This window comes from Vipera berus (genome assembly GCF_964194415.1).
Source record: "Vipera berus genome assembly, chromosome: 2".
Classification (NCBI taxonomy): domain Eukaryota; kingdom Metazoa; phylum Chordata; class Lepidosauria; order Squamata; family Viperidae; genus Vipera; species Vipera berus.
The window spans coordinates 254,011,155-254,037,224 of NC_138203.1; the positions used below are offsets into that span (position 1 = coordinate 254,011,155).

The 26,070-nt window shown below is 40.3% G+C and overlaps 1 protein-coding gene across 1 annotated transcript in view; it reads left to right on the forward strand.

Moving 5' to 3' along the window:
• SUCLG2 (succinate-CoA ligase GDP-forming subunit beta) overlaps positions 1–26,070 on the forward strand; it is a 273,548-nt gene that overhangs the window by 177,508 nt on the left and 69,970 nt on the right. Inside the window, exons 8-9 of the mRNA XM_081315922.1 lie at positions 2,222–2,383; positions 4,824–4,966. Coding sequence (XP_081172048.1) covers positions 2,222–2,383; positions 4,824–4,966 — 305 coding nt within the window. The remainder of the gene's footprint in view (positions 1–2,221; positions 2,384–4,823; positions 4,967–26,070) is intronic.

The window sequence follows — 26,070 nt, forward strand, 5'->3', positions numbered from 1 at the left end:
TTAGATGTCAAACTTTTCCCCCCGATCTACCACGTGTAAGTGGTTCCTTCATCTTGCCATCTATCTTCAGTGTCTTCCTATGAAGCCCCTTCTGTTTGTTTATATTGTTCTTATATAGTGCATTAATTTAGCCCTCTTGGTAAGATCTGGGTATTGCATAGTAGTTGTTCTGTACCAGCCTGCTACCGGCCCTGCAGAAAAGGCAGGGACAACCCCTTTACAAATGGCAAGAGGCTGGAATTAAGCCTGCCAAATTTATTAAGATAAAATAGAGCAAAACAAGACACCAACCATGAAACAAGAGCTATGAAACAGGAACTAATCAAGCGGTTGCCTTCAGCAAACCAGCCCTCCCACGCATTCCCCTTTTATACAGTTCAGGGCGTGGCTTCTCTCTGCCTCCTTCCGAGGTGCCCCATTGCCTTCCTCTGTTTACTCCTGATTGACTGCCTCCTGCGTCGGGCGTCCTTGAACAGGGCCAGCTGTGGGTCATCTTCATCCACGCTGTCAGGCTCACACAGCTGGGTCTCCGTCGTGACCAGGTGGGAGGGGCCTGGCTGAGGGCTCTCTTCAGCAAGATCTTCAACCCCCTCAGCAAGCTCTTCAACACCCCCCTCCTCCTCCTCTGAGTCGTCCGACCCAACTGCCGAACCCACAGGCTGACCCTGAATCACAACAGTAGTGTGGTTCTATTATTTGCTACTTTTTTTAAAAAAAAATGTTGCTTTTTAAATTCTGTTTAAAATTAGATTCCCTGCACAGGCATTTCAGATTGAATCATATAAGCAGTTAAGGATTCATATTAGGAAATCCTTTGGTGCCAGTGGGCTACAGCATTCTGCCAGAGAGGGAAAAGAGACTTGACAACCTTAGCAAAGAGTATTGCAGCCAGTGGAATTAACTCTCTTACTTATCTCAAAGTAGGAAAGAGGAATAAAAATGTTGAAGTAGTAATTCTCTAATTTAGCCAATACTGGACTGCAGACATTAACAAGGTGGACTTTTCGCAAACTGGGAATCTTTTCTTTGCTAGTAGAGATGTAAGAAGAAGCCTAGAAATGCTTGGCAACCATACATCTGCCAAGTCTCTGCTGAGCTTACTTTGCTCTATGATTTTATTGTTGCCTCTTGGCTCTTCATCAATAAGAAAGACAAGAGGGACCAGAGACAGGAATTTGGCTTTTTAACTGAACTGGAAATGAAACACTGCTTGAAAATGAAACTTGTTTTGCTCTGCTGTGTTAATTAAAACAAAATTACAGAAGATGTTTTGTTTGCTATGGGATGGATCAGAGCCTGTGAATCCACAAAGCCCTTGTGACAAAGCCATTATGTTATTTCAGTGTTAAGCCATTTCTCTATTGTGCTATTCCACTGTTTAACTATTTTATCTTCGCACTAAACCTGTAGTAGACGTAGATTTATTACAAGGAGAATGCTGCCCGTTGAACAGTCTAGCATTATTTACAGTTCTGACCACTAGTATAGCACCATCATAGTTCTCTCTATAGGGAGACAATCTCAAAAATTTACAGGTAGGGCTGATTGGAAAGAACTGGAAAGAAGGAACATGCCTGTGTCAGCCTGAACATTGGTCAGATCTAACCCTCTACGGATGCCCTGATTTCACATCTGACAGTGGGTGGTGAGATGTAACAGATTTTACACATCTTGCACCCATCCGTGGTATCTGAAGCAGAACATCCAGATTCAATCACAGTTTTGTGCCATACAATATTAACCTTGTGAACTCTAAAGCTTCCTCCTTCTGTTATGTATTCAAGATGGACCGTGATTAATATTTATATGTTACTTATATGTAAGGGTGCAGGTTTACATGTATGTTGCATATAGCATGTTTAAATGTGTGTTATGTATGTGTACACTTTGAGAGCAAGCAACTAAATTTCATTTTTAATGTGTGCCATTGTGCCCACAGTAAAAAATGACAGTAAAGGTTATCTATCTATCTATCTATCTATCTATCTATCTATCTATCTATCTATCTATCTATCTATCTATCTAGGACAACTTGAACCTATCCCATTTATATATTCAGAGTGAAATAAAGGCAACATGGAGTTATCATAAAAAAAAATTCTTTCACACCAAGTAGATTTGTGGCAAATTGCTTTTTGATAACTGCTTTTGTAAGCCCCTAAAATCTGTGGTGGAATTCTAATTCTGTTTTCCTTTCCATTTTATTTCCTTTTCCATTTAGTGGTATGCTTTGACGCCAAGATAAATTTTGATGACAATGCTGAGTTCAGGCAAAAAACCATATTTGCCATGGATGACAAATCTGAGAATGAAGCAATAGAAAATGAAGCTGCCCATTACGACTTAAAGTACATAGGTCTGGATGGAAACATTGCCTGTTTTGGTGAGCAAAATCATCCTATTGCTATAACTTCCTGGTCTGGTCTGAAAAACTATACGCCTAACATCACACATCTAAACAGAATTGGATCAAACGTCTCTACAGACACTAATGACAAACACCTTAGAAGTAAAGGGTTGTTTTCAAAGCATGAAAAAGTATTGGTTTTCTAGGGAGAAAGACCTTCATGAAAAGAAAGCAACAATTCTGCTATGGGCACTTGTTAACTGTCATGCCTAAATTTCCTGTTTTGCATAAAGAATTGTAGACTACAGTACTGTTTTTAATCCTTAATCTGCACCTAGATTAATCCCACTGGTGCATTAGCTCTATGAACACCACAGTTACCATCAGCAATTGTATTGTGGAATTCCTTCCTTCCTTCCTTCCTTCCTTCCTTCCTTCCTTCCTTCCTTCCTTCCTCCTTTTATTATTTTTTAGAAATATCTGAAGGCATTGAACCTACATAATTCTCCCTTCTTCCTCCTTCGGTTTGTTCCCACGCAATAACCCTGTGAGGTAGGTTGGTCTGGCAGAGAGAGTGTCGGGCCCAAAGTCGCCCAACTGTCTAAAGCAGGACTAGAACTTTTAATCTCCTGGTTTCTAGGCAGCACCTTAACTGTTAGCTCAAATTGGCTCTCTAATTGGCTCATGAGCCAGAGTGTGCTAACACGGTATGAGCCCAGGGTATGAACCTATCCTTATACGACCACAACTGAGTCCAAAGTTTCTGTTGTTAAGTGTAAAGTGAGACATTTCTTAAGTGAGTCTTGTCCTGTTTCACGACTTTCCTTGCCACAGTTGATAAGTGAATCACTGCAGTTGATAAGTTAGTTAAGTGGATCTCGCTTCCCCATTCACTTTGCTTGTCAGAAGGTTGCAAAAGGAGGTCACATGACCTTGGGACACAGCAACGATCATAAGTAGGAATCAGTTGCCAGGCATCTGAATTTTGATCACATGATCATGGGGATGTTCAAAAGTTGCCACTGAAAAATGGTCCAAGTCCCTTTTTTCAGTGGCATTGTAACTTTGAACGGACACTAAATGAAATGTGGTAAGTTAAGGACTACCTGCATTATAAGCTATCTGAAAAGATCTATATTTTGTAGAGTATTTTTTTTATTGAATTTCTTTTATATAACCACCCATCTTACAAAGTGACTCTGGACAGTGAACCCAATTTCAAAAAAAAATCCACATAAATAACAAGCAACAAAAACATACAGAAAAAAGTATCCAGGAAATTTTTCAGAATGGTTTGGCTGTTTTCAGAAGGCTTCTGTTTTTCTTTTGTATAATAATACCAAGGCAATTCGGGTCTGGATGGGGAGGAACAGGCTTCGGCTCAACCCTGACAAGACTGAGTGGCTGTTCGTGCCGGCATCCCGGGAAATTCCGATTATTCCATCTCTTGCCATGGGGGGTGAGCTATTAACCCCCGTAGATAGGGCGCGCAACTTGGGGGTCCTTCTAGACTCACAGCTCTCTTTAGAAGAGCATATTGGAGCTGTGACTAGGGGGGCCTTTGCCCAGGTTCGCCTGGTGCGCCAGTTGCGACCCTATCTGGACCGGGATGCCTTGCGTACAGTCACTCATGCGCTCATGACCTCTCGTCTAGACTACTGTAATGCTCTCTACATGGGGCTGCCCTTGAAGTCCACTCGGAGGCTCCAACTGGTGCAGAATGCAGCTGCGCGAGTTGTGCTGGGAGTCTCCCGATACTCCCATGTTACACCTTTGCTCCGCGAGCTGCATTGGCTGCCGGTTGTCCTCCGGGTGAGATTCAAGGTGTTGGTTATGACTTACAAAGCCCTACATGGCATGGGTCCGGATTACCTACGGCAACACCTGCGGCCGGCGTCAACATCCCTCCGTCCAGTGCGCTCCCACAGAGAGGGCCTCCTCAGGGTGCCTCCGATCAAAGAATGTCGATTGGTGGCCCCTAGGGGGAGGGCGTTCTCTGTGGGCGCGCCAGACCTGTGGAACCGCTTGCCGGTTGAGCTCCGGATGGCCCCCGACCTTCGCTCCTTCCGGCGCGATCTAAAAACTTATTTATTCGAGCAGTCTGACCTGGTTTGATGGGTTAGGGTTGGGGTTTTAATATGTTTTTAATTACTGTTTTAAACTTGGGCATAATATTTAATCATTTTTTAACTTTTGTATTCCGTTTTTATATTTATTGCCCTGTACACTGCCCTGAGGAGGCACCAAACAACTCAGTAAATTGAGACACCTTGAATGAGAGTCATAGGACCTGGAAGCAAATGTCCAATTTTCCATAGGTTTATTTTTTTTCTCCATCTGTTCCTTCTTCTGATCTTTTTCTTTTATCTTCTGTCTCTCTTTCTCTTTTGGTTTTGGCACCTTGCATCTACATTTGCATGTGTTCATATTTCATCTTGTAAAAAAACCCCAGCAATTTAATTCTCTTTAATTACAGTAAATGGTGCTGGACTTGCAATGGCAACCTGTGATATAATTTCCCTTAATGGTGGGAAGCCTGCCAACTTCCTGGATCTTGGCGGAGGTGTGAAAGAAGCACAAGTGTATCAAGCATTCAAATTGCTCACTGCAGATCCCAAGGTAAAAGAAAAAAAAACACCTTTTGACAGAAGATTTCTTAATACATATCGCTGTAAATTGGTGGTCCTCGACTTACGACCACAACCGAGACCAAAATTTCTGTTGCTGAGTGAGACATTCGTTCAGTGGGTTTTGCCCCCTTTGGGCGATCTTTCTTGCCACAGTTGCTGAGTGAATCACTCCAATGTTTTTGCTTGTCGGAAGGTTACAAAAGGGGATCACATGACTCTGGGACACTGCAACCGTCATAAATGTGAGTCAGTTGCCAAAGCGTCTGAATTTTGATCACATAACCATGGGGTTGTAAGTGTGAAAATCGGTCATAAGTCACTTTTTTCAGTGTCGTCGTAACTTCAAGCGGTCACTAAAGGAACTGTTAAATGTCAAGGGCTACCTGTATTGTTTTTCTAAATCCAAAAATGTACCCTAAAAATGTAAAGTGTGAAACTGTGACAATTTTGCTGTTCCTTCTGAAGATGTAATAGCTACAAGTCTCATCTCCTCAATCCAGTTTACGGTAGCTTCTCATCTGCTGGTTTCATTCTAAAATCTCAACAGTTCAAACGAGCAAAAAAAGTCAGATAGACCAGGGATCTCCAACCCCCTGTCCGTAGACCAGTACCGGGCCACAGCATGCCAGCATCCGGTCCGCACAAACAAGCAAAGCCCCACCCGTGGGATGCAGGCAGCACACAAAACCATGCACTCTTCGGTCTGCGGAAAAAACTTTCTCCACAAAACTGGTCCCTGGTGCCCAAAAGGTTGAGGACCTCTGAGATAGACCTAAGCAAGCTTGATCCACAGGCAGCCCCCAACTTGCAGCCATTCGTTTAGTGACTGTTCAAAGTTATCATGGCACTGAAAAAAGCGACTTACAACGGGTCCTCTCACTTAGCGGCGTCCCTCACAGTCAGGGGATCAAAATTTGGATGCTTGGCAACTGGCATTTATTTGCAACAGTTGTAGCATCCCAGTGTTATGTGATCACCGTTTGCGACCTTCCTAACCAGCTTCTGCCATGCAAAGTCAATAAGGGGGAGCTGGATTCATTTAATGACCACGCAATTCACTTAACAACTGCAGTGATACACTTAACAACCCTGGCAAGGAAGGCCATTAAATTGGGTGCAAATTACTTAACAGTTGCCTTGTTTAACAACAGAAATTCTGGCCTTAAGAATTCAGCATTAGAATATACAAGTTGTTTAGTGTTCTAAGTGTTCTCCAAGCATCAGTTTGTGTGTTCCTTTTGCAGCAGGTAACTAGGTGGTCTTCTGCTTTTTTTTTTCTTCTTCTTTGCAGAGGTGTCATTTGCTATCTGTTGTTTCCTTCTCTGTTATTAGTGTTATTGTTTCATTGCATAATCTGCCAGATTATTATTATTCTGATCAGCTCCATCCGTCTCATTAAGATACAATGCTAGCAGGAAATATATATGCTTTCATACATTTTTCAGCTGTATAAAATCACCTCCTATGGATGAAGGAGCACCCATTTTTCTGGATAAATGTATCCAAAGAAAGGTTGGATATTAAATTGTAGAACAGCAGCAGCCAGTTTAGTTCAGTTTCTTTGGTTTGGATGGTCACAGCAGATGGATGTTCTCTTGATTTTAGTGGTAAGTCTCAGGAAACCTTTGGAATTAGGACTTGATGACAGGGTTTCTGATCAGACACTATCCAAATATATTGGATTATCACTTCCACACCTGTTAACTTTGCCGGTTGTGGATTATGGTTATTGCAGTTCAACACATCCGGCTGGCTTGACAAATGATTGACAGGGCTGGTTTATTGGAATATCTGCTTACGTTGATCCTTTTTTTAAAAAAACTAAAAAAAACCCCTCTGTCTCGATTTTGTTGGATCCTTCTTTTATCTGCTCCTTATTTCATTGTTTCTTTGATCTGTTTTATTTAATATTGCTCGCTTGCCCTCAGCTCTTGATGTCTGCAAAATATTTATCTTGTTTCTTGAACACCAGAGAAACACTTTGGTCCCCTGATATTTGTCCCCTTACCTCTTTGTTCCTTTGTTCCATTTTTCTTTAAACGGCCTTGGCTCCTGTTCCTGCCTGCACTCTGCTGCTCTTTTCAAATGCGTCTTCCCTAAACTTTCCCCCTAGACAAGGTATGTTTCCTCCCTGCCTGCCTCCCCCACCCACCCACCCCCCAAAGATTGGCCTGCTAAAAGCTGTGTTTGCCTTTGGGTGCCTTGCTAATTGGAATGTCAGGTCCTGACACGCAGGTACCATTCGGGTGCCTGTAGGTTTGTACGTTGCGGAGTTCAAATCATAAAGAAATTATTTCCATCCTTTAAAAAATCATTAATTCTCATTCTTTTCACTGTGTTCTCTGTACTCCAGCTATTGTTCCCTGTTATTCTCCCGCTGGTTCTTTCTAAATGAAGTGCTTTCCAACTGCTAGTCCCTTGGTCCTTCCTCATGACTGATTTTAGCTTCTACCCTTTTGGCACTGCTATGGCTGGGTTGATTGGTTCATGCCAACAAGCCATCTGAGATAGCTTTTTCTTTTTTCTCTCCTTCCCTCCCTCCTCCTCTTCCTTCCCCCCTCTCTCTTTCCTCTCTCTTTTCGCCTCTGTCTCTTCCTCCTTCCCTCCCTCAGTTTGAAAGGATAAAGATTGAATTGGGGATTTTTCATGGATGTATTGCAAGCAATCAGTCTATCAGAGTTTTGGAAGAATGTCACATTTCCTTTTCTGAACAGTAGCTTATCCTGCCATATAATTTAAGCCCCTCCCCCCAAAAACCTATTTGAATAGAATGGCTGGAAAGGTATTTGACTTATGCTTTAAAATCTGGTTCCTGACCTTCAGGGTTTTTTTTCCAGATCTTTTCCATGACCTACAACACACATATTCCCACATATCATTTATTTAAATGCTGTCCTCTCCTCTTCCTTTAAGTCTGAATGTGACAGTTCTAGGATGTTCGTGCTTTGTGTTAGAAGTAACATAAAGGTAAAGGTAAAGGTTCCCCTGCACATGCGTGCTAGTCGTTTCCAACTCTAGGGGCCGGTGCTCATCTCCGTTTCAAAGCCGAAGAGCCAGCGCTTGTCCGAGGACGACTCCGTGGTCATGTGGCCAGCATGACTAGACGCCAAAGGCGCACGGAATGCTGTTACCTTCCCACCGTAGTGGTCCCTATTTTTCTACTTGCATTTTTACGTGCTTTTGAACTGCTAGGTTGGCAGAAGCTGGGACGAGTAACAGGGATTCGACCCGCCAAACTGCCGACCTTCTGATCGACAAGCTCAGCGTCCTGAGCCACCGCCTCCCTTAGAAGTAACATAAGCAATACAATAAAAGTGAGGGGCTGTTGTGCCTGGCTTGATGAAGGCAACAGTATATCCCTTCTGAGGAATACACCATTGAACCCAACACTGTTGGGTTCTTTCTGACTTGTCTCCAAGCTCCCTTTTTGCAGAAAGGTACTAGAATGGGGACCAAGAAGGCCCAGGAGGAAGTGAATTATCCGGAAGCTGAGGGCTACCAGTAATAATATCAGAATTTCAAATAAATTTATTTTTAATAATTTTTCATATTCAGAAGAGATAATGTGCACTGACATATCTCCAACATACGTAATTTTGGCTATTGTTAACCATTATCTAGTATAAATAGAATAGCTGATAGCAAGCTTAATTGGTGTGCTCTGTTCCCCCCCCCCCAGCCAATGACTATGCTTTATATCAGGCACAAATAATTGTAATGTGAAATAAATATTTATTATTTAGCACTTAGCACTTTTATTGGGCATGCAATTATATCAATGTGCAATGCGAGACCTGGGTTTTTAAAAATTTCTTGTTCTTATTTTTCTTATTTCTTACTCGTGGCACTCTCCCTAATTTTGTTTACTTCTGTGCAGTAAGGTTTAGAGCACCACTGTCATTATGAAGAAGGTCTCATGATGTTTGTTTGTTTTTTTGTCTAAACATCTCTGGCGGTGATCAGAATCATGAAGGAAAGTAGCATTAAATATTTCTGCTGTTTGGTTTCATTTCCAATTGTCAAAAGTGTCAAAATAATCTACTTTGTCCTTTTAAAATATATTTAACCGCTATCATTTTCCTTATGATTGCACAAATTCTTAGAATTTGTTTTCAGAAAATTGGAACCTCCTATTTCAATATAAAAGGTAGCTTTTGGGATTATCTAGCATGGGGGCGATGTAAATGATATGAGAAATACCAAATATAGCTAAACAAATAAAAATGGGGAAAACGGGAAGGAAGATGGAGCAAAGATACGAGCTTCAGTGGCTGACATAAAAAAATTAGGCATCCTGTACGGTCTCAATTACAGCAATCTCGCTTTCCACTAAAATAAATCAAGCTTTTTAGAAAGAATAATTTAATAACAACCTGAATCTTAAAGCAACTTTTCCTCCAAACCCACCCAGAGAACTATGAGCAGGTTCCACATTCCTTGAAGGACAGGTGAGCAGTATCTCGAATTGGAGATGCAACTGTAGTTAACAGGCAGAGAGGTGTAGTTTCTTCCTAATTAATAACCAGATTATATCACCCAAATCACTTTTGGAAAGAAAGCGGAATATTCGTTCTCTCAGTAATCAGCTGAAACAAATACTTGGCAGTGGCGTAGAAGGTTCATTATTCCAAAGTAAACTAAATTACTTGTGAGTCCAACTGGTGTTTCTGTCTGCCAGTGCCAAGTAGGCTAGTTCATCTGAGGCATTCCCAGACAGGGTAAAAGACAACAGTTCATTACTCCTTGGTTGTTCCTTGATCTATGTCGAATGAAGCTTTCAAATACTCTTCAAGGTCAGCCCCATGTATAGGACACATTACAGTAGTCCAATCTGGAAGTAACTTGGGCATGACTGAGTGTAAGCAGGGTTTGCTGATTCAGGAATGAGCACAATTGGACCAGAAGACAATGTGTGTAAAGGCCCATCAAGCCACAACTGTTATTGGAATCTGTAACCAGGGGTTCCTCCTAGATTCACGACTCCTCCCATCAAGCAAGAGTTGTGAATCTAGGACTTCCGGTGGCGGCGCGGCGCCGGAGACAGCCCTTTCGGGCTGCCCGCGGCTCAGCTGTGTTATTTCCACCCGAAACAGCGCCGATCAGCTGTTCGGGTGGATTTGAAGCCCCCTCCTCGGGAGAAGAGGAGGGGGTGAGCCCCCAGGTAGGGGTTGAGTTCTCCGGGGCCGCCTGAGCTTAAAGCTTGGGCGGCTGAAGGATCGAACTCCCCCGTAGCCTGGGCTGCTCCCAGCTGGTCAGCGTCTCTGCTCCGTGATTTCTGGAGCGGAGCCAGGCGTTTGCGACCACCCCTGCCAGAAGGAAAGACCATGGAATAAAAGGAGCAGGCAGAGCGGTACAGGAGGAAAAGGTGAAGAGGATTTTTATTGCTGCTTTCTAGCTTAATGGATTTTATGAATTTAAAAGTGAAAGTGCGTAGTAAGTGAAAGTAAAGATGGCGGCTAAACCTCCTCCAAAAGCTCTTTGGAGTGCTGGAACTTCTCCGGTGCAACAGTCATCATTGCAAGCGTTGCTTCTTCCTGATGTATTGACACCAAAGGATTTACAAGATGCTCTTGGAAAATATGCCCAGGTAATTCTGGAAGCAATGGGTGATAAATTTGCAAAGATGGAGGAGAAGTTGGAGAAATTGGAGGAGAGAATAGAAGAGAGGATGGAAGAGAAGTTCAGAGTGATGAAGGTAGACATTTTGTCTTCAGTGTATAGAGTGGCTGAATGTGTGGAAGATTTGGATGAAAAAGTGGAAGATTTGATTCAAAAAAATGCCATATTAGAAGCAAAAGTACTGGAAAATGAAGATTTAAGAGAGAAAATGGACAAAGAATTGAGTCTTGCTCAATATTACCAGATGCAGTACGCTGTTAGAATCAGAGGTTTAAAAGAGAATATTAAGGAAGATCTAAAGCAGCTGATTTCTGAGGCTTTGGAAGTAGTATTGAGTCAGCCAGCATCTGAAATAAAGGGAGGCATGGATAAAGTGTTTCGTGTGAATTCATGGATTGCCAGACAGAGAAAGCTACCTAGAGATGTGGTGGTTTATTTTGCAAAGAGGGAAATTAGAGATGAAGTTATTCAAGCTGCTTATGGTACTAAAGTCGTGATTGCTGATCAAGAAGTTTTGGTTCTAAAAGAAATTCCTCCAAAGATTTTAAGGAGAAGGAAGGATTTTACATTTTTAGTGCAAGAGCTCAAGCAACGAGATATAAGGTTCAGATGGGAGATTCCAGTTGGGTTGATGGTGATGCATGAAGGTAAAAGGTACCGTTTGGCTACTGTGATGCAGGCGCGTGATTTTTACAATAACGTTTTAAAAGCAACCCCACTATCACTTCTGGAAGCTGCAAAGGGATCTGGAGAAGGAGAACACCAAGAGGCTGAAGATGGACAGACAGAGGAGAATGGTGCTGGAGGAGATCAAGCTACAACTTCTTTGGATGATTCTAGAGAGCAGAGGGAGATGCGTGCTACTTTAAAACGATCAAAAAAAAAATAAAAGAATAAGATCAGCAGAAGTCTATGGAATTTCCAAAATGTACTTACAGCCAAGTAGTGGGAGGAGCACGGCTTAAAAAAGATAGTCCTATTTAAGCTGCTCCAAGAGCTTTGGGATGATATGCATGGCAACTAAATTTTTAATTTGGAACGTTAATGGACTAAATTCATCACAGAAGAGGAAGAAAGTTTTTTTTTAATATTTAAAACAATTCAAGATAGATGTTATATGTTTGCAAGAAACGCATATTAGGGTTGTGGACCAAAAGTATTTATCGAACTCAAGGTTGGGCACGCAATTTGTTGCTTCTGCAATGAATAAGAAAAATGGAGTGGTTGTTTATCTTAAAAGTGTTTTAACAGTGGACTTAATTGAAGCAGATAAGCATGGAAGATACGTTATGATAGACTTGCTACTAGTAGGTAAAAAGATGCTTTTAGTTGGATTTTATGCTCCTAATTAACAACAAGTTGACTTTTTTAGTTTATTTCATACAAAGTTTACCCAGTTGGATTATAAATTTTTTATTTTTATGGGGGATTGGAATGGTGTTTTGGATGTACAGATGGACCCAAGTCATGTTAGACTGTCTAAATCCTTTTTTGAAATGAAGGATGACTTGGAACTGCGAGATATTTGGCGTGAAAGACATTCGCATGAAAAGGATTATACTTTTTTTTTCTGACAGACATCAATTTTTTTTCAGGATCGATTTTATTTTGTTGACAAATGACTTTTTTTTAAGGATTAAGAAGGTGAAGATATGTGTAAGAACTATTTCTGATCATAGCCCAGTTTGGCTAGAGATTTATAAGGACAATAGAGATAGGCGCTCGTGGCGCGTAGATGAGAATTTGTTTAGAAACCAGAGAAATGTGGAAGAATGTAAACAGCGGATGAAGGGTTTTTTGTTTTTTTTGAAATTAATATGAATAAGGGCACCTCTATGGATATGGTTTGGGATGCTAGCAAGGCCTATTTGAGAGGGGTGTTGATATATATGAACAATAAACATAGATGTGCTGTGGAAGCTAGGAGGGAAGAATTGGGGAATGAAATAAAGGAAAAAGAAAAGGCTTGGATTTTGAATTTAGAGGTTGTGAAGTCTAAGGAGGCTATTAAACTGTTAAGAGGAATGGATTGAGTATATCCAGAACAAATATGGGATTAAGAAGTTTCAGGTAGTATTTGAATAAGTCTTCCTTTCTTTTTTTTCTGTTTTTTTTATATATATTCTATATTAATAGTGTTTGTAGTTATCCTATGTGAGCTAGAGAGTGATAGATTTTAGAGTCTATGGTTGTTAGCATATGGTTGTTTATGATTCTTTTTTTGTTTTTTATACCTTGTACTTAGCTCTGGGAAGTCGGGGGGGGGGTGGGGAGGGGGGGAGGGGTAAGGAGGGAGGGATAGGGGAGGGGTAGGGGGGACTGTCAAAGATAAAATGTATGATAAAACTTTTCAATAAAAAAAAAGAGTTGTGAATCTAGGAGAACCCCCAGGAGACAGATCCCAATTGAGATTAAGGGATAACTCCTTAATCTTACACCACATGGACAGACTCGACCATAGTTTCAACTGGGAAACTGTGAGCATCCTAGACAAAGCTAAATCCAAAAAGGCTAGGGAATTCCTGGAAACTTAGCATTCAGGGAAATTTGCCAAGAATGGACACTTAAAGGTAAATCACATTTACACACAATTCAGAAGAGATAATAAAAATGCTAAGAAATCTGGAAGCTAACAACCAATCAAAGTGAACACCACTGACTCCGCCTCATAAAGGGTCTCCTAAGAAAAATAAAGTTAAGATAAAGTGTGTTTAATTTCTGTTGAAATCAATGAAACCTAAGTTCCTAGTTAGACACTTAAGGTTCACTGAATGTAATGAAAATGAAGAAGATGTCACATTTAATAAATTATACTTTTTGGCTAAGAATAACCCTATAATAGTCTTTACTTTTTTTTAGGAAATAATACTCACCACCCCCAATTGCCCAGTGCCTAGTTCTGAATGAAATGAAATGAAATGTAAATAGCATTCAGTTTCAGATGTAATGCAGTAGGATACCAGTGGATTTGTTTGACTTGTAAAATTGCATGTCATTAAGTAATAGAGAATCAACCATATTTTTCTATGGTCATTAACAAGTATTTTGCATTCCAATTCAAAAGCCCTGTATCTTTTACACGCCTCATTGCCTAGTTATTCTTTGAACAGTGTGAAAACATGTTTTGTTTATTGAATGGGTATATTTTGAGGGAGGCGGGAGAGAGAATATAGTCAGTGCCTGGTATGAAAAGCACAGTATGAAGTTGCTTGGAAGCTGGAGGAGAGTTGGCATAATAAAAAAAAATTATTTGTTAATGGGCATTGCATTTATAGCCTTACAGCCCTAAATTACAGCCCATAGTTCCTGGCATGCTTAGGAAGCTGTATTTAGGGACAAGGTGATAGTTTGCTAACAAAGTGAGGCACGGGGGCCAAGCAGTTAAGACGCTGGGCTTGTCGACTGGAAGATTGGCAGTTCAAGACCCAAGAATCGTGTGATGGGATTAGCTCCCATTCTTGCCCCAGTTCCTGTCAACATAGCAGTTTGAAAGCATGCACATGCAAGTAGATAAACAGGTACCACTTCAGTGGGAATGTAGCAGCATTTCATACTTCTTTAGGATATAGTCATGCCGACCATATGACCGTGGACAACACTGGCTCTTCGACTGTGAATCAGAGATCAGCAGCGCCCTCTAGAGTCAGACATGCCAGGCAGGGTAAACCTTTATTTTATTTACCTTTACTAGTAAAACACATAAACTGTCACCTTATTCCTAAATACAGCTTCCCAAGTTGAGTTCTTAAATCTCCAAAAGTACTTGATTAGCAAGGCTGGGAAAGTCTGTTACTAAGATATTACAGAACTAATATCAGAATAAATACTCATGACTAATTGTTGGATATATTAGAACCAGGCAAACGTTTGATCTGGTGAAGATAATTAGAAGTTTGAGACCTTGTAATATTATCACAAAGTGGTTGCCATGTCCCATCACTTTCTGTAACTTCTTACCTCAAGCTTAACAGGGTACATACTACTAAGGCATTGGACTCAGCTACCCAGTATTTTTTTTTTAAAAAAAGAATATGTGTATCCCAAAGTTAGAAGAAGCCAGCTCTTGGTTTTAAGACATGCCAACTTCTTTTCAGAACAGTTTAATATGTACAGTATGTTTTGTTGAAAGGCAGTTTGGTGCAGTATTTAAGGTGCTGGCCTAGAAACCAGCAGAGTCTTAAGTTCTAATACATGAAAGCCAGCTGGGTGACTTTAGACCAGTCATTCTTTCAGCCCAACCCACTTCACTGAGTTATTGTTGTAGGAAAAATAGGAGAAGAAAGGAGTATTAGGTATATTCTCTGCCTTGAGTTACTTATGAAGTATTTAAGGCAGAATAAATATCTAACAAGTTAATTAATTAATAGAGAAATGTTTAATAGCAGGTAATTTCTATTTCTGTAATAGAAAATGGTTTATATTTATTTATTTATTTATTTATTTTTGGGACTTATATGCCGCCCTATCTCCCGAAGGACTCAGGGCGGCTAACAACAATAAAAAACAACAGTACAAAAATTAAAAAAGAATTAAATAGCCCCAAAATAAATTAACTACACAATTAAAAATTTAAAAATTAAAACATATTTAAAAACCCATCATCAATCCAGGTCAGCCTGATGGAAGAGAAAAGTTTTGAGGTCGTGGCGGAAGGACCGGAGGTCCGGGGCCATCCGAAGCTCAAGGGGGAGTTGGTTCCAAAGGGCTGGTGCTCCCACAGAGAAGGCCCTCCCCCTGGGGGTCGCCAGCCGACATTGTCTGGCCGACGGCACCCTGAGGAGGCCCTCTCTGTGTGAGCGCACTGGGCGATGGGAAGTCGTCCCCGGTAGCAGACGGTCCTGCAAATATCCCGGGCCTAGGCCATGGACAGGTTGCAAACATTCTGACTACAGATGAAGCAGCTATCAACATATCAACCAGGTTTAAAATATTTAGGACCATTTTCTTCTTCAGAGCATTGAAGAAGACATAGTTATTTTAGTTATCCTAACCAGTACAGACGAGGTAACTGAGCTAGTGCAGTTAGCAACTCAAAAGAGATTTCAAGAGTTAAGAAGAGAAAATTTGGGGGTGAGGGGAAATGCTGATAGTTTTCAAATAGATGAAAAGTCAGTTTTCTTCTTTATCATTTAAAAATGCATCATGCAGAATAATGAATTGAAATTACAGAAAGGCAAGTTCAGATTGAACATTAGAATATACTTCCCAACAGTAGCAACAGTTCAATGTCAAAAACAATTACTCAAAGAGTTGATGGTTTCCCCTTCACTGGATGTCTTTAAGGAGAGGCTAAACAACCATCTGCCAAAAGTGCTTTATTTAATGTCCTGTACTTGGCAAGAGATTGGACTCGATAATCTAAGTCAGAGGTCCCCAAGCTGTACACTTGCTCATAGTATAAGTAATTGCTGCAAATTCCATATGCAAAAGACATGCAGGATTTAACCTTTAAAAGTTTCATGAAAAAAGGAGAGCCATGGTGGCACAGTGGTTATCATGTAATATTACAGGCTAATTCTGCCGACTGCCAGCAGGCCGATTCTCACTGGATCAAAGTTGACTCAGCTTTCCATCCTTCTGAAGTCAGTAAAATGAAGACACAAATTGTTGGGGGCAACATGCTGACTCTGTAAACCGCTTAGAGCAGGGGTGTCAAACTGCTGGCCTGCAGGCCAGACAGGTCATCAGGAAACCGCACCCATCCCATTGCCGGCAATGGAGAAAAAGCTCCAATACATCGCGCAACGTCACGTGACAGTGCAAGTTTGACATTTCTGGCTTAGAGCTGTAAAGCACTATAAAGTGATATATAAGTCTATTGCTATTAATATTTTGGAACATTTTCTAGACTAAGATTGGTTGGTTGATTATATGGCATGAAGTCATGTTCAGCACCTTGCAATCATATAGATAGATAGAACTACATTAGTGTGGAAAATTTTCTAGAAAAATGGGAGCATTTTATTTCAGATACAGACAAAATACCAAATGGGGATATACAATTTGAGCTATAATTAAAATATCAAAAACAGCCTTCTCACTTCAGAATTCGTACTGGAGAAGAATTTACTATGTCAAAAGAAAAAGAAAAAGAAAACATTAAAACTGCTAAAAAAACCTATCCTGTTTCTGGAGCTTGTTTCCAGTGAGAATATACTAGTTTGAGATCCTGTAAAGAGTTTTTTTTTAATCTTTTGAAAAAGTAAAATGATGCATTTTAAAATTCTGAATTGTGCCTTTTATTTATTTGTGCAGTTTTTTTCCTGCAGTGCCTGGTTGTACAATCCAAAGTTTTTCTTAGTAGAAATAATAAGTGCAATTAAAATACTCTTTATTCATCCATGATTTTGGTGCAGCACTTTCTCAAAGTCTGTATTTTACTGACAACTACAAGTTCAGGAAAGCAATTTTCTTTTTGTGTGTGTGTTGTTCTTTTTCAGTGCATTTAAATTTGTTTCAGAATGTTTCTCCATTTTCCACTCCCCTTTTGGGAAGCAAGCATTTTTTGCCATGATTTAGTGTGCTGTCCTTCCTTATTTCAAGGCAAAACCTTTGTTTGCTGCGTGAGCATTTTTCAATCCATTGGATAGAAAAGTGATTTAATACGCTTTAAAAAAGTGAACGTAACAGGTTGCTTAGACTAGGAGAAGGTACTTATGTAGGTTTTATCAAACTTAGTTACAAAGTCCTACGTCAGTAGAAATGTGGATAAGCAGCTCAGTGTGAATAAAACACTGAAATACTTTATAGAATTTTACCCCCCCCCCTAGTAAAAAAACAATATTAGAACTGGATATAGATGATCTTTTAAGATTGTCCTTCATATTTGTGGACAAAAAAAAATAAAGGATATCTCTGAACTTCCCAGAGGAATAAGATATTCTCCAATAATTTCAGTGGCAAGCAGAACAATTCCAATGACAGTAGGACTGCTTCTGAAAAAAATACAGAATTTTCTTTGGAGTTTAATTGAACCATAGAAGGCTGCAGATTGCCAGAGATAAATCATGTTGTGAAAGAGAAGATATTCACACAGATTCTTGGCTGCCATGAGCAAGTAATGTCAGACTAACCCTATTTCCTTTTCTGGCAGAGTAACTAACATAATACATCAGGGGTGTACTTTGATCTCAGCAAACATGCCAGCCAGTTTCTCAGAATATCCTCATTAATAAAATGATAATATGTGGGCTAAATGAAACAAGTGATGGATTCAGAATTGACTGAATAATGGCATCCAGGAAGTAATAAAAGAAGTATTGGATGAAGGGCAGGTGGTTGTCATAAAATGGACCTGGTTTGTGGGCAATAAAAAGCAAATTTGCTCTGCAGTAACTACATTCTTTTAAGGGATATATTCCTGGTACTCTCCATGGCTATTATTAAAGGACTTAAAAGGCATAGTTTAAGATGTAGCATCTTAAACCATGAAAACCTGTCTAAGCTTCTGTTATGTAATAGCATTTTAAGATTTCTTACACCATCTGGGGAAAAAATAGTTCAGAAAAACTTGCTTAAAAAATAATTGTCATGGTTCCGATAGATAGAGCTAAATAAATCAGAACTCCGAGGCTTGAGATTTCCTCAAAGAACATGTTTATTGGATACAAAATATTGGCACGGTCAAAAGTGAATCCCAAGTCTGAAATTCCCTCCAAAGAGTTACACTATTACAAGGTAAACCTCCCACCCCAGTGCTATGAAATCAACTACATTCCCCAATAGAATAGTTTGGTGGGCTTTCTACCAAAACGCTCATCCCTCTAGCCTAACCGAAAGAATGACCTTGGTTCCCATGGGTCACAGAATTGTTTAGACTACTCCACACCCCTCCCATTTATGTGGCAACCTAGAACAACCAAGATGGCTGTAGCCAGATTCGTTGTAGAGTTGACAATAATAATGGTTTACAGTGATTTGTAGAAGGTCCTGAATATGTGCTGGTATAGGTAGATGATGGAATAATTATATGGTAGCTTATGATTTACTTATTTGTGGATATCGTAAAGTTAGGAGGCCTTTCTTCTGCATGGAGATAGCCTTCTGGAATGATGTCCTCTGGGTTTTTTGCACTATAGCCTTAACTGTTTGGTTCTTGTCAAAGAGGGAGTCCTCTTAGACTCACAATTCCTGCTTGCAAAGCAGGTGGCAGCTAAGGGTAAGAGGGCCTTTGCACAGGATCATCTTATGCATCAGTTGTGCCTATTCCTGGATCAGGAGGCCTTGCTCATTGTGACTACCATTTGGAATACTTCGATGGATTTTATATAGGCTTGCCCTTGAAGAACATTCAAAGCTGGAATTGTTCAGAAACATAGCTAGCTAGGCAGCTTTTGGTGCTTCTCAATACACTCAGGTAACACTGCTGCTCTGTAAGGTGCATTGGCTCCCAGCAAGCTTCCAAATCCAATTCAAGATGCTGTTTAGCATTATATCTGATGTTTGGGCTTCTAGAGAAAGTTACAATTTCTGCTTTTTTTTGTCAGTTTCACTGTTCTATCAGCAAGCTTGAAAAAAAGCAAAATAAAACAAATAGCCTTTCATGGTCCACTGGTGTCAGTCTTCCCAGGCAGACCAGACGGGAAACATTTTGTAAAACAAGGGAGTAAATCCCTTGATTTAAGAAGTAGCCATGACTCATGATCCCTCATTGGAAGCAACTGTCTGATTTCTGGTTCCACTTTGATGTTTGTGTGGATTCTGCTCTGGGCTGGCTAACAATATTGACCTGGCTCTTAGAACTCGACTAGATTTTAACTAATCTTCTGTGCGCTCCTTTTAAATCACTCAGGCAGACTTCTTTCAGAGGCTCTGCTTTAGAGTACATTCTTTGTCTGCTGTTATTTCCCTGACTCTTGACTAAACTGCTAGTTTCCACAGCAACCATGTGAGTTTATATTGACAGCAGAAGCAGGGCGCTGATTTTGTTCTAGAACATTAAAGCATCAAAAAGTTCTGGTTCTTCTTTCGTTGTAGCCAATCCAGTGCAATTAGACAGAACTTGTGCTTGTTTCAAGTTCAAAACAAATCTTTTTCTCCTGTTCTTTGTTATCCCTAATATCAGCATTTTATTTGCTGCTTTCCTATCATCCTTCACACCCTCGGCATCCCATGCAGTTTCAGCCTTATTTATTTTTTATTTTATTTTTTATTTTAATCCCATTTATATCCCGCCCTTCTCCGAAGACTCAGGGCGGCTTACAAGCTTAGCAGTAGCCTTCATTCTATGTATATGCCTGCTTATTAGGGCTTTCACACACACCCCAAGCGGCATTATTACAAAGTCAGCTTAATTGCCCCCAACAATTTTGCTGTACTTTAAGCTGGGTATATTAAAATCATAACAGCCATGTGTAAATCATAGTACTTGGAAGAATCAGAATATTCTATGTTTTAAGATTCTTTTGCATATTATATCTTTAATCAATTCAGTAACTGGCACCGTGGAAAGACTTTAAAACCCCTTTCTGTTTTCTATATTTTTTAGAACCGTGTCCATGCTGACTTCTTTTCTGAGCTATATGGACACTGGGTTTTCATGCTGTGAAAAAAAGAGAGAAAACTGTCTGTATAGTGTACTCTAGTCCTCAACAATCAAAATATTACTGTTTACTAACTTGAAATAGGGGAGGAGGGCTCTGCACAGTTAAATTGTATAATTACATTATCTGTGTGTTTCCAGTTGATAACAGTTGCAATCCTATAGAAGTCCCAAACTCATTTCTGAGTAGACATGCATTAGATTGTAGCCTAAATAGCTTTTAAGCTTCTTGTCCTATGGCAAGTAAAAGTTGGAAATGTTCCTCTTGTACGCTGTTCAAACTCTCACATTTAGGCTCTTACATTGTGGAGAAATAGGGAGGGGGAATGTTCTTAACTGACCTGAATATTTGCATAGATTGAGAGTAATTATACCTATAATACTTGTAATTTTTGTGATAAAAATATTACCAATACGCAAAATTGGTATTACCAATACGCAAAACAGAGAGAAGCTCAGTAAGTCACAAATTGTGTGTGGTGCATTACACACACAAACACACACACACACACACACACACGTGTGTGTGTGTGTGTGTAAAAGTTGTAAAAAAGAAATAAATTGCCCACTGAATAAGCCCTATGCATTTGAATGAAGCCTGACAGAAGCATAGATGGCGTTGCATAGAATTACTTTTGTTTATTTATTTATTTATTTATTTTTATTTATTTATTTTTGGATTTATATACCGCCACTCTCCCGAAGGACTCAGGGCAGTGAACAGGGCAATTAAAACACAATATACAGCACATAATATACAAAAATTAAACTAAATTAAACCAAGTAGCCCTAAGCAATAAAACACGTTCTAAAATTTAAAATATGGAATTTAAAATCTAAAACCTCAATCCCTCAGTCCAGGCCGGCAAGTTCAAATAGCCAAGTCTTCAGGTCGCGGTGAAAAGAGCGAAGGTCGGGAGCCATCCGGAGCTCAACAGGAAGCTGGTTCCAGAGGGCAGGCGCACCCACAGAAAATGCTCTCCCCCTGGGGGCCGCCGGTCGACATTCCCTGACCGACAGCACCCTGAGGAGACCCTCTCTATGGGAGCGCACAGGACGATGGGAAGTTAACGCTGGCAAAAGGTACTCCCATAAATAATCTGGGCCCATGCCATTTAGGGCTTTATAGGTCATCACTGAAGCCCTACAGCACCTTATAGAACTAACACCCAAAAATGATGTCCTTATCATCATGGGGGATTGGAATGCTAAAGTAGGAAGCCAAAAGATTACTGGAATAACAGGCAAGTTTGGCCTTGGAGTACAAAATGAAGCAGGGCACAGGCTGATAGAATTTTGTCAAGAGAATACGATGGTCATAGCAAACACTCTTTTCCAACAACCCAAGAGACGGCTTTACACATGGACATCACCAGACGGTCAACACAGAAATCAGATTGACTATATGCTCTGCAGCCAAAGATGGAGAAGCTCTATACAGTCAGTAAAAACAAGACCAGGAGCTGACTGTGGCTCAGACCATGAGCTTCTTGTTGCAAAGTTTAGGCTTAAATTAAAGAAAGTAGGGGAAAGCGCTAGGCCAGTCAGGTATGAATTAAATCATATCCCTGTTCAATATACAGTAGAGGTGACAAATAGATTTAAGGAATTAGATCTGATAAACAGAGTGCCTGAAGAACTATGGACAGAGGTTCACAACATTGTACAACAGGTAGCAACCAAAACCATCCCAAAGAAAAAGAAATGCAAGAAAGCAAAATGGCTGTCTGAGGAAGCTTTGCAAATAGCTGAGCAAAGGAGGGAAGCGAAAGGCAAGGGAGAAAAAGAAAGATATGCCCAATTAAATGCAGAATTCCAAAGAATAGCTAGAAGAGATAAGAATGCCTTCTTAAATGAACAATGCAAAGAAATAGAAGAAAACAATAGAATAGGGAGGACCAGAGATCTTTTCAAGAAAATTGGAGAGATGAAAGGAACGTTTCTTGCAAAAATGAGCATGATAAAGGACCAAAATGGCAGGGACCTAACAGAAGCAGAAGAGATTAAGAAGAGGTGGCAAAATTACACAGAAGAACTATACAAGAATGAGCTTAACGTCCCTGATAATCACAATGAGGTGGTCACTGACCTCGAGCCAAACATCCTAGAAAGTGAAGTGAAGTGGGCCTTAGAAAAGCTGAGCAACAACAAAGCTAGTGGAGGTGACAGTATTCCAGCTGAGCTATTCAAAATCTTAAAAGACGATGCAGTAAAAGTGCTACACTCAATTTGCCAGCAAATTTGGAAAACTCAACAGTGGCCACAGGATTGGAAAAGATCAGTTTACATTCCAATTCCAAAGAAAGGCAGTGCCAAAGAATGTTCAAACTATCGCACCATTGCTCTCATTTCTCATGCTAGTAAAGTTATGCTTAAAATTCTACAAGCTAGACTCCAGCAGTATGTGGATCGAGAACTACCAGAAGTACAGGCAGGATTTCGAAGAGGCAGAGGAACTAGAGATCAAATTGCTAACATACGCTGGATCATGGAGAAAGCTAGAGAGTTCCAGAAAAACATCTACTTCTGCTTCATTGACTATGCTAAAGCCTTTGATTGTGTGGATCATAACAAACTCTGGCAAGTCCTTAAAGAGATGGGCATACCAGACCATCTTATTTGTCTCTTGAGAAACCTATATGCGGGCCAAGAAGCAACAGTGAGAACTGGACACGGAACCACTGATTGGTTCAAAATTGGGAAAGGAGTCCGGCAAGGCTGTATACTGTCACCCTGCCTATTTAACTTATATGCAGAGCACATCATGAGAAAGGCAGGTCTAGATGAATCAAAAGTTGGAATTAAGATTGCCGGAAGAAACATCAACAACCTAAGATATGCAGATGATACCACTCTAATGGCAGAAAGTGAAGAAGAACTAAAGAGCCTCTTGTTGCGGGTGAAGAAGGAGAGTGCAAAACCTGGGTTGAAACTAAACATTAAGAAAACCAAGATCATGGCATCCGGCCCTCTCAATTCCTGGCAAATAGATGGGGAAGAAATGGAGGTAGTGACAGATTTTATTTTCCTGGGCTCCAAGATCACTGCAGATGGGGACTGCAGCCAAGAAATTAAAAGACGCTTGCTCCTAGGGAGGAAAGCCATGGCAAATCTAGACAGCACACTAAAAAGCAGAGACATCACCCTGTCAACAAAAGTGCATATAGTCAAGGCTATGGTCTTCCCAGTTGCAATGTATGGCAGTGAAAACTGGACCATAAGAAAGGCTGAGCGCCAAAGAATTGAAGCCTTTGAACTATGGTGCTGGAGAAGACTCCTGCGAGTCCCTTGGACTGCAAGGCGATCAAACCGGTCAGTCCTAGAGGAGATCAACCCTGACTGCTCTTTAGAAGGCCAGATCCTGAAGCTAAAACTCAAATACTTTGGCCACCTAATGAGAAGGAAGGACTCACTGGAGAAGAGCCTAATGCTGGGAAAGATTGAGGGCAAGAGAAGAAGGGGATGACAGAGAATGAGGTGGCTGGATGGAGTCACTGAAGCAGTAGGCGTGAGCCTAGATGGACTCCAGAAGATGGTAGAGGACAGGAAGGCCTGGAGGAACATTGTCCATAGGGTCGCGATGGGTCGGACACGACTTCGCAACTAACAACAACAAGGTCATCACCAGCACCTTGAATCTCACCCGGAAGACAACTGGAAGCCAATGTAGCTCGCGGAGCAGAGATGTCACATGAGAGTATCGGGAGACCCCCATCACAACTCGCGCGGCCGCATTCTGCACCAGCTGAAGGGGAAAACAAATTTTCAGTGCTGGTTTTGCTCAGGCTGGTTGAGAAAATTACTTTGTTGGCAGAGCAATTTAAGTGGTGGAGGTACAGCACTTACTCTCCTCTTTAGCTTGGAGCAGCTAAAGGAGTGACAGCAGCAATCAGTAGAGAGACATGTATGAAAGGTTGATTGTGCAATTCTTCACCTTCAGCAAGAACCAGGCTGTCATGAATATATTCACTTCCCACCCCCTTGCACAGAATGTCCATTCTACTTAAAACCCAGAATGGAGAAGATGGAGGAGGGGCATTCCCTTCAAGAGAACAGAGCGAGTTGTCAGCTTCCAACATTTATGAAGTGGGCCACCAGCATACCAGGATATCTTTATCCTAAGGGGAACCATTTGCATCTGAAAGAAATCATAGATATATCCAATTGGGGATTTTGAAGAAAAGTAAAGATCATTGTTGAAATGCCATGTTTGAGAGGGGTAGGGAAATCTTTCATTTGCTTGACAAGCACTTGCCAGATTGAGTTGTGTTCACAAACTCCAACTGAGAATTTTATTAAGCCAGGAGAGTCAGCGCAGCTTTATCTGCGTTGACAAGGTAATGTCAAGTGTAGGTGATTAAAGTAAGTACATTAAAGGCAGAAATACATAACATGTTGACGAAAGGATTGATATTTATTTATTTGAATGTTAAATCATTTCACCAGGAAGCAGAAAAGGGTGCTGGTTAAAAATGAGTTTATTATAGGCTTCCTTCTTTTCAGGGTTTTTTCCCCCCTTTTTTAAACTATGCATTGGGGGAGCAGAATTAACTTTTTAAAGCTACATCCTGATTAAGCGATCTTTTATTGATCTTGTTACAGGCCTTAAGAAGCAAGCCTTTGAGAAGGGAGAAAAAAATCCATTATAGTTAAAAATTGGAGAACAGTTAGAGGGAGGGAAAGAAATGCACAGAGTCAATATTTTATAGTAGGTGATGAAACTTGTGAATGCTCAATACCCAGCAAATCATTTGATTTAAAAGGTTCGGGACTGCAATGCATGGCTTTTCATTGAAGAAATATAAAAGAACAAATTACTGTTTGTGGAAAAGTCACAGAAACCTTATCAGAATTGTTTAGTTCCTACTGCTCCCTAGAGATTTTCCTCTTCAGCTGCTGACTGAGTATGCGCTCAGTGTATTGTAAAAAAAACCTTGCTTTTAATCAGAAATTTCATATGCCTTTATATGTTTCTTTTTATATAGTGAGATGTTGCAAGAATATCTTACAATATATTTCAGAGATGAGGATGATTTGCTGGCCGCAAAAGTCTTTTGACCAGAAAGCCAATTCTAAATGATTATAAAAACTGTATCATCTCTTTAATATGTCCCACCTCCCTACATGCATACATATCTTCCTTTGAAGAAGATTAAAGCAAAATCATAATCTTATATGCATGAAAAGAGGAGCAAGGCTCATCTTTCTGTGCATATTGATCCTGACTCAAAGTCCCACATGAGCTGGGCATTCTTTCTTTTGGTGTAATACAGAGCTGTCTAAGCAGAGGTCCAGAAACCCCCCTCACCAGGCACCCCACAGAGATTTCCAAAATCTTCCATCAAATTGTAATTTTTAATGAGTGAGGATGGAGGGAGAGAGAGACTATTCAATACCAGTAGGAAGAATAATCATCATAGTAAGCTCTGAAGACTCCCTCGATACAAGCATCTTTTGTGATAATTGTACAGACACATTGATGCTATTTACTTGGGAGAAATATGGAAGTATTTTGCCACTGGCTTCTCTTGTGTTGTTTTGCAGTTCTTTTGTTTGTTTGTTTTGCTTCCTAGTCTTAGTTTACATCCTAAGCTTCCCTAACCAGGCCTGATCCTGCATTCAGCATTTTTAGGTCAGCTAAGATTGCCTGGGTGCTACAACTTGCTGAGACAACAATATTGAATATGTTTAATTTAGTTAAATATAAATCTAATGAAATTCAATTATTTATTTATTTTATTTATTTATTTTATTGGATTTGTATACCGCCCTATTCCCATAGGACTCAGGGCGGTTTACAGGGCAGTTAAAACCATGAATACAAAAATAAAAACAATTAAAACAAATTAAATTCAAGCCCCAAGAGTAAATCTAAAACCCAGTTAAATTAACAACCCCACAGTCTGGACCAAATAGATCGAAGAGCCAAGTTT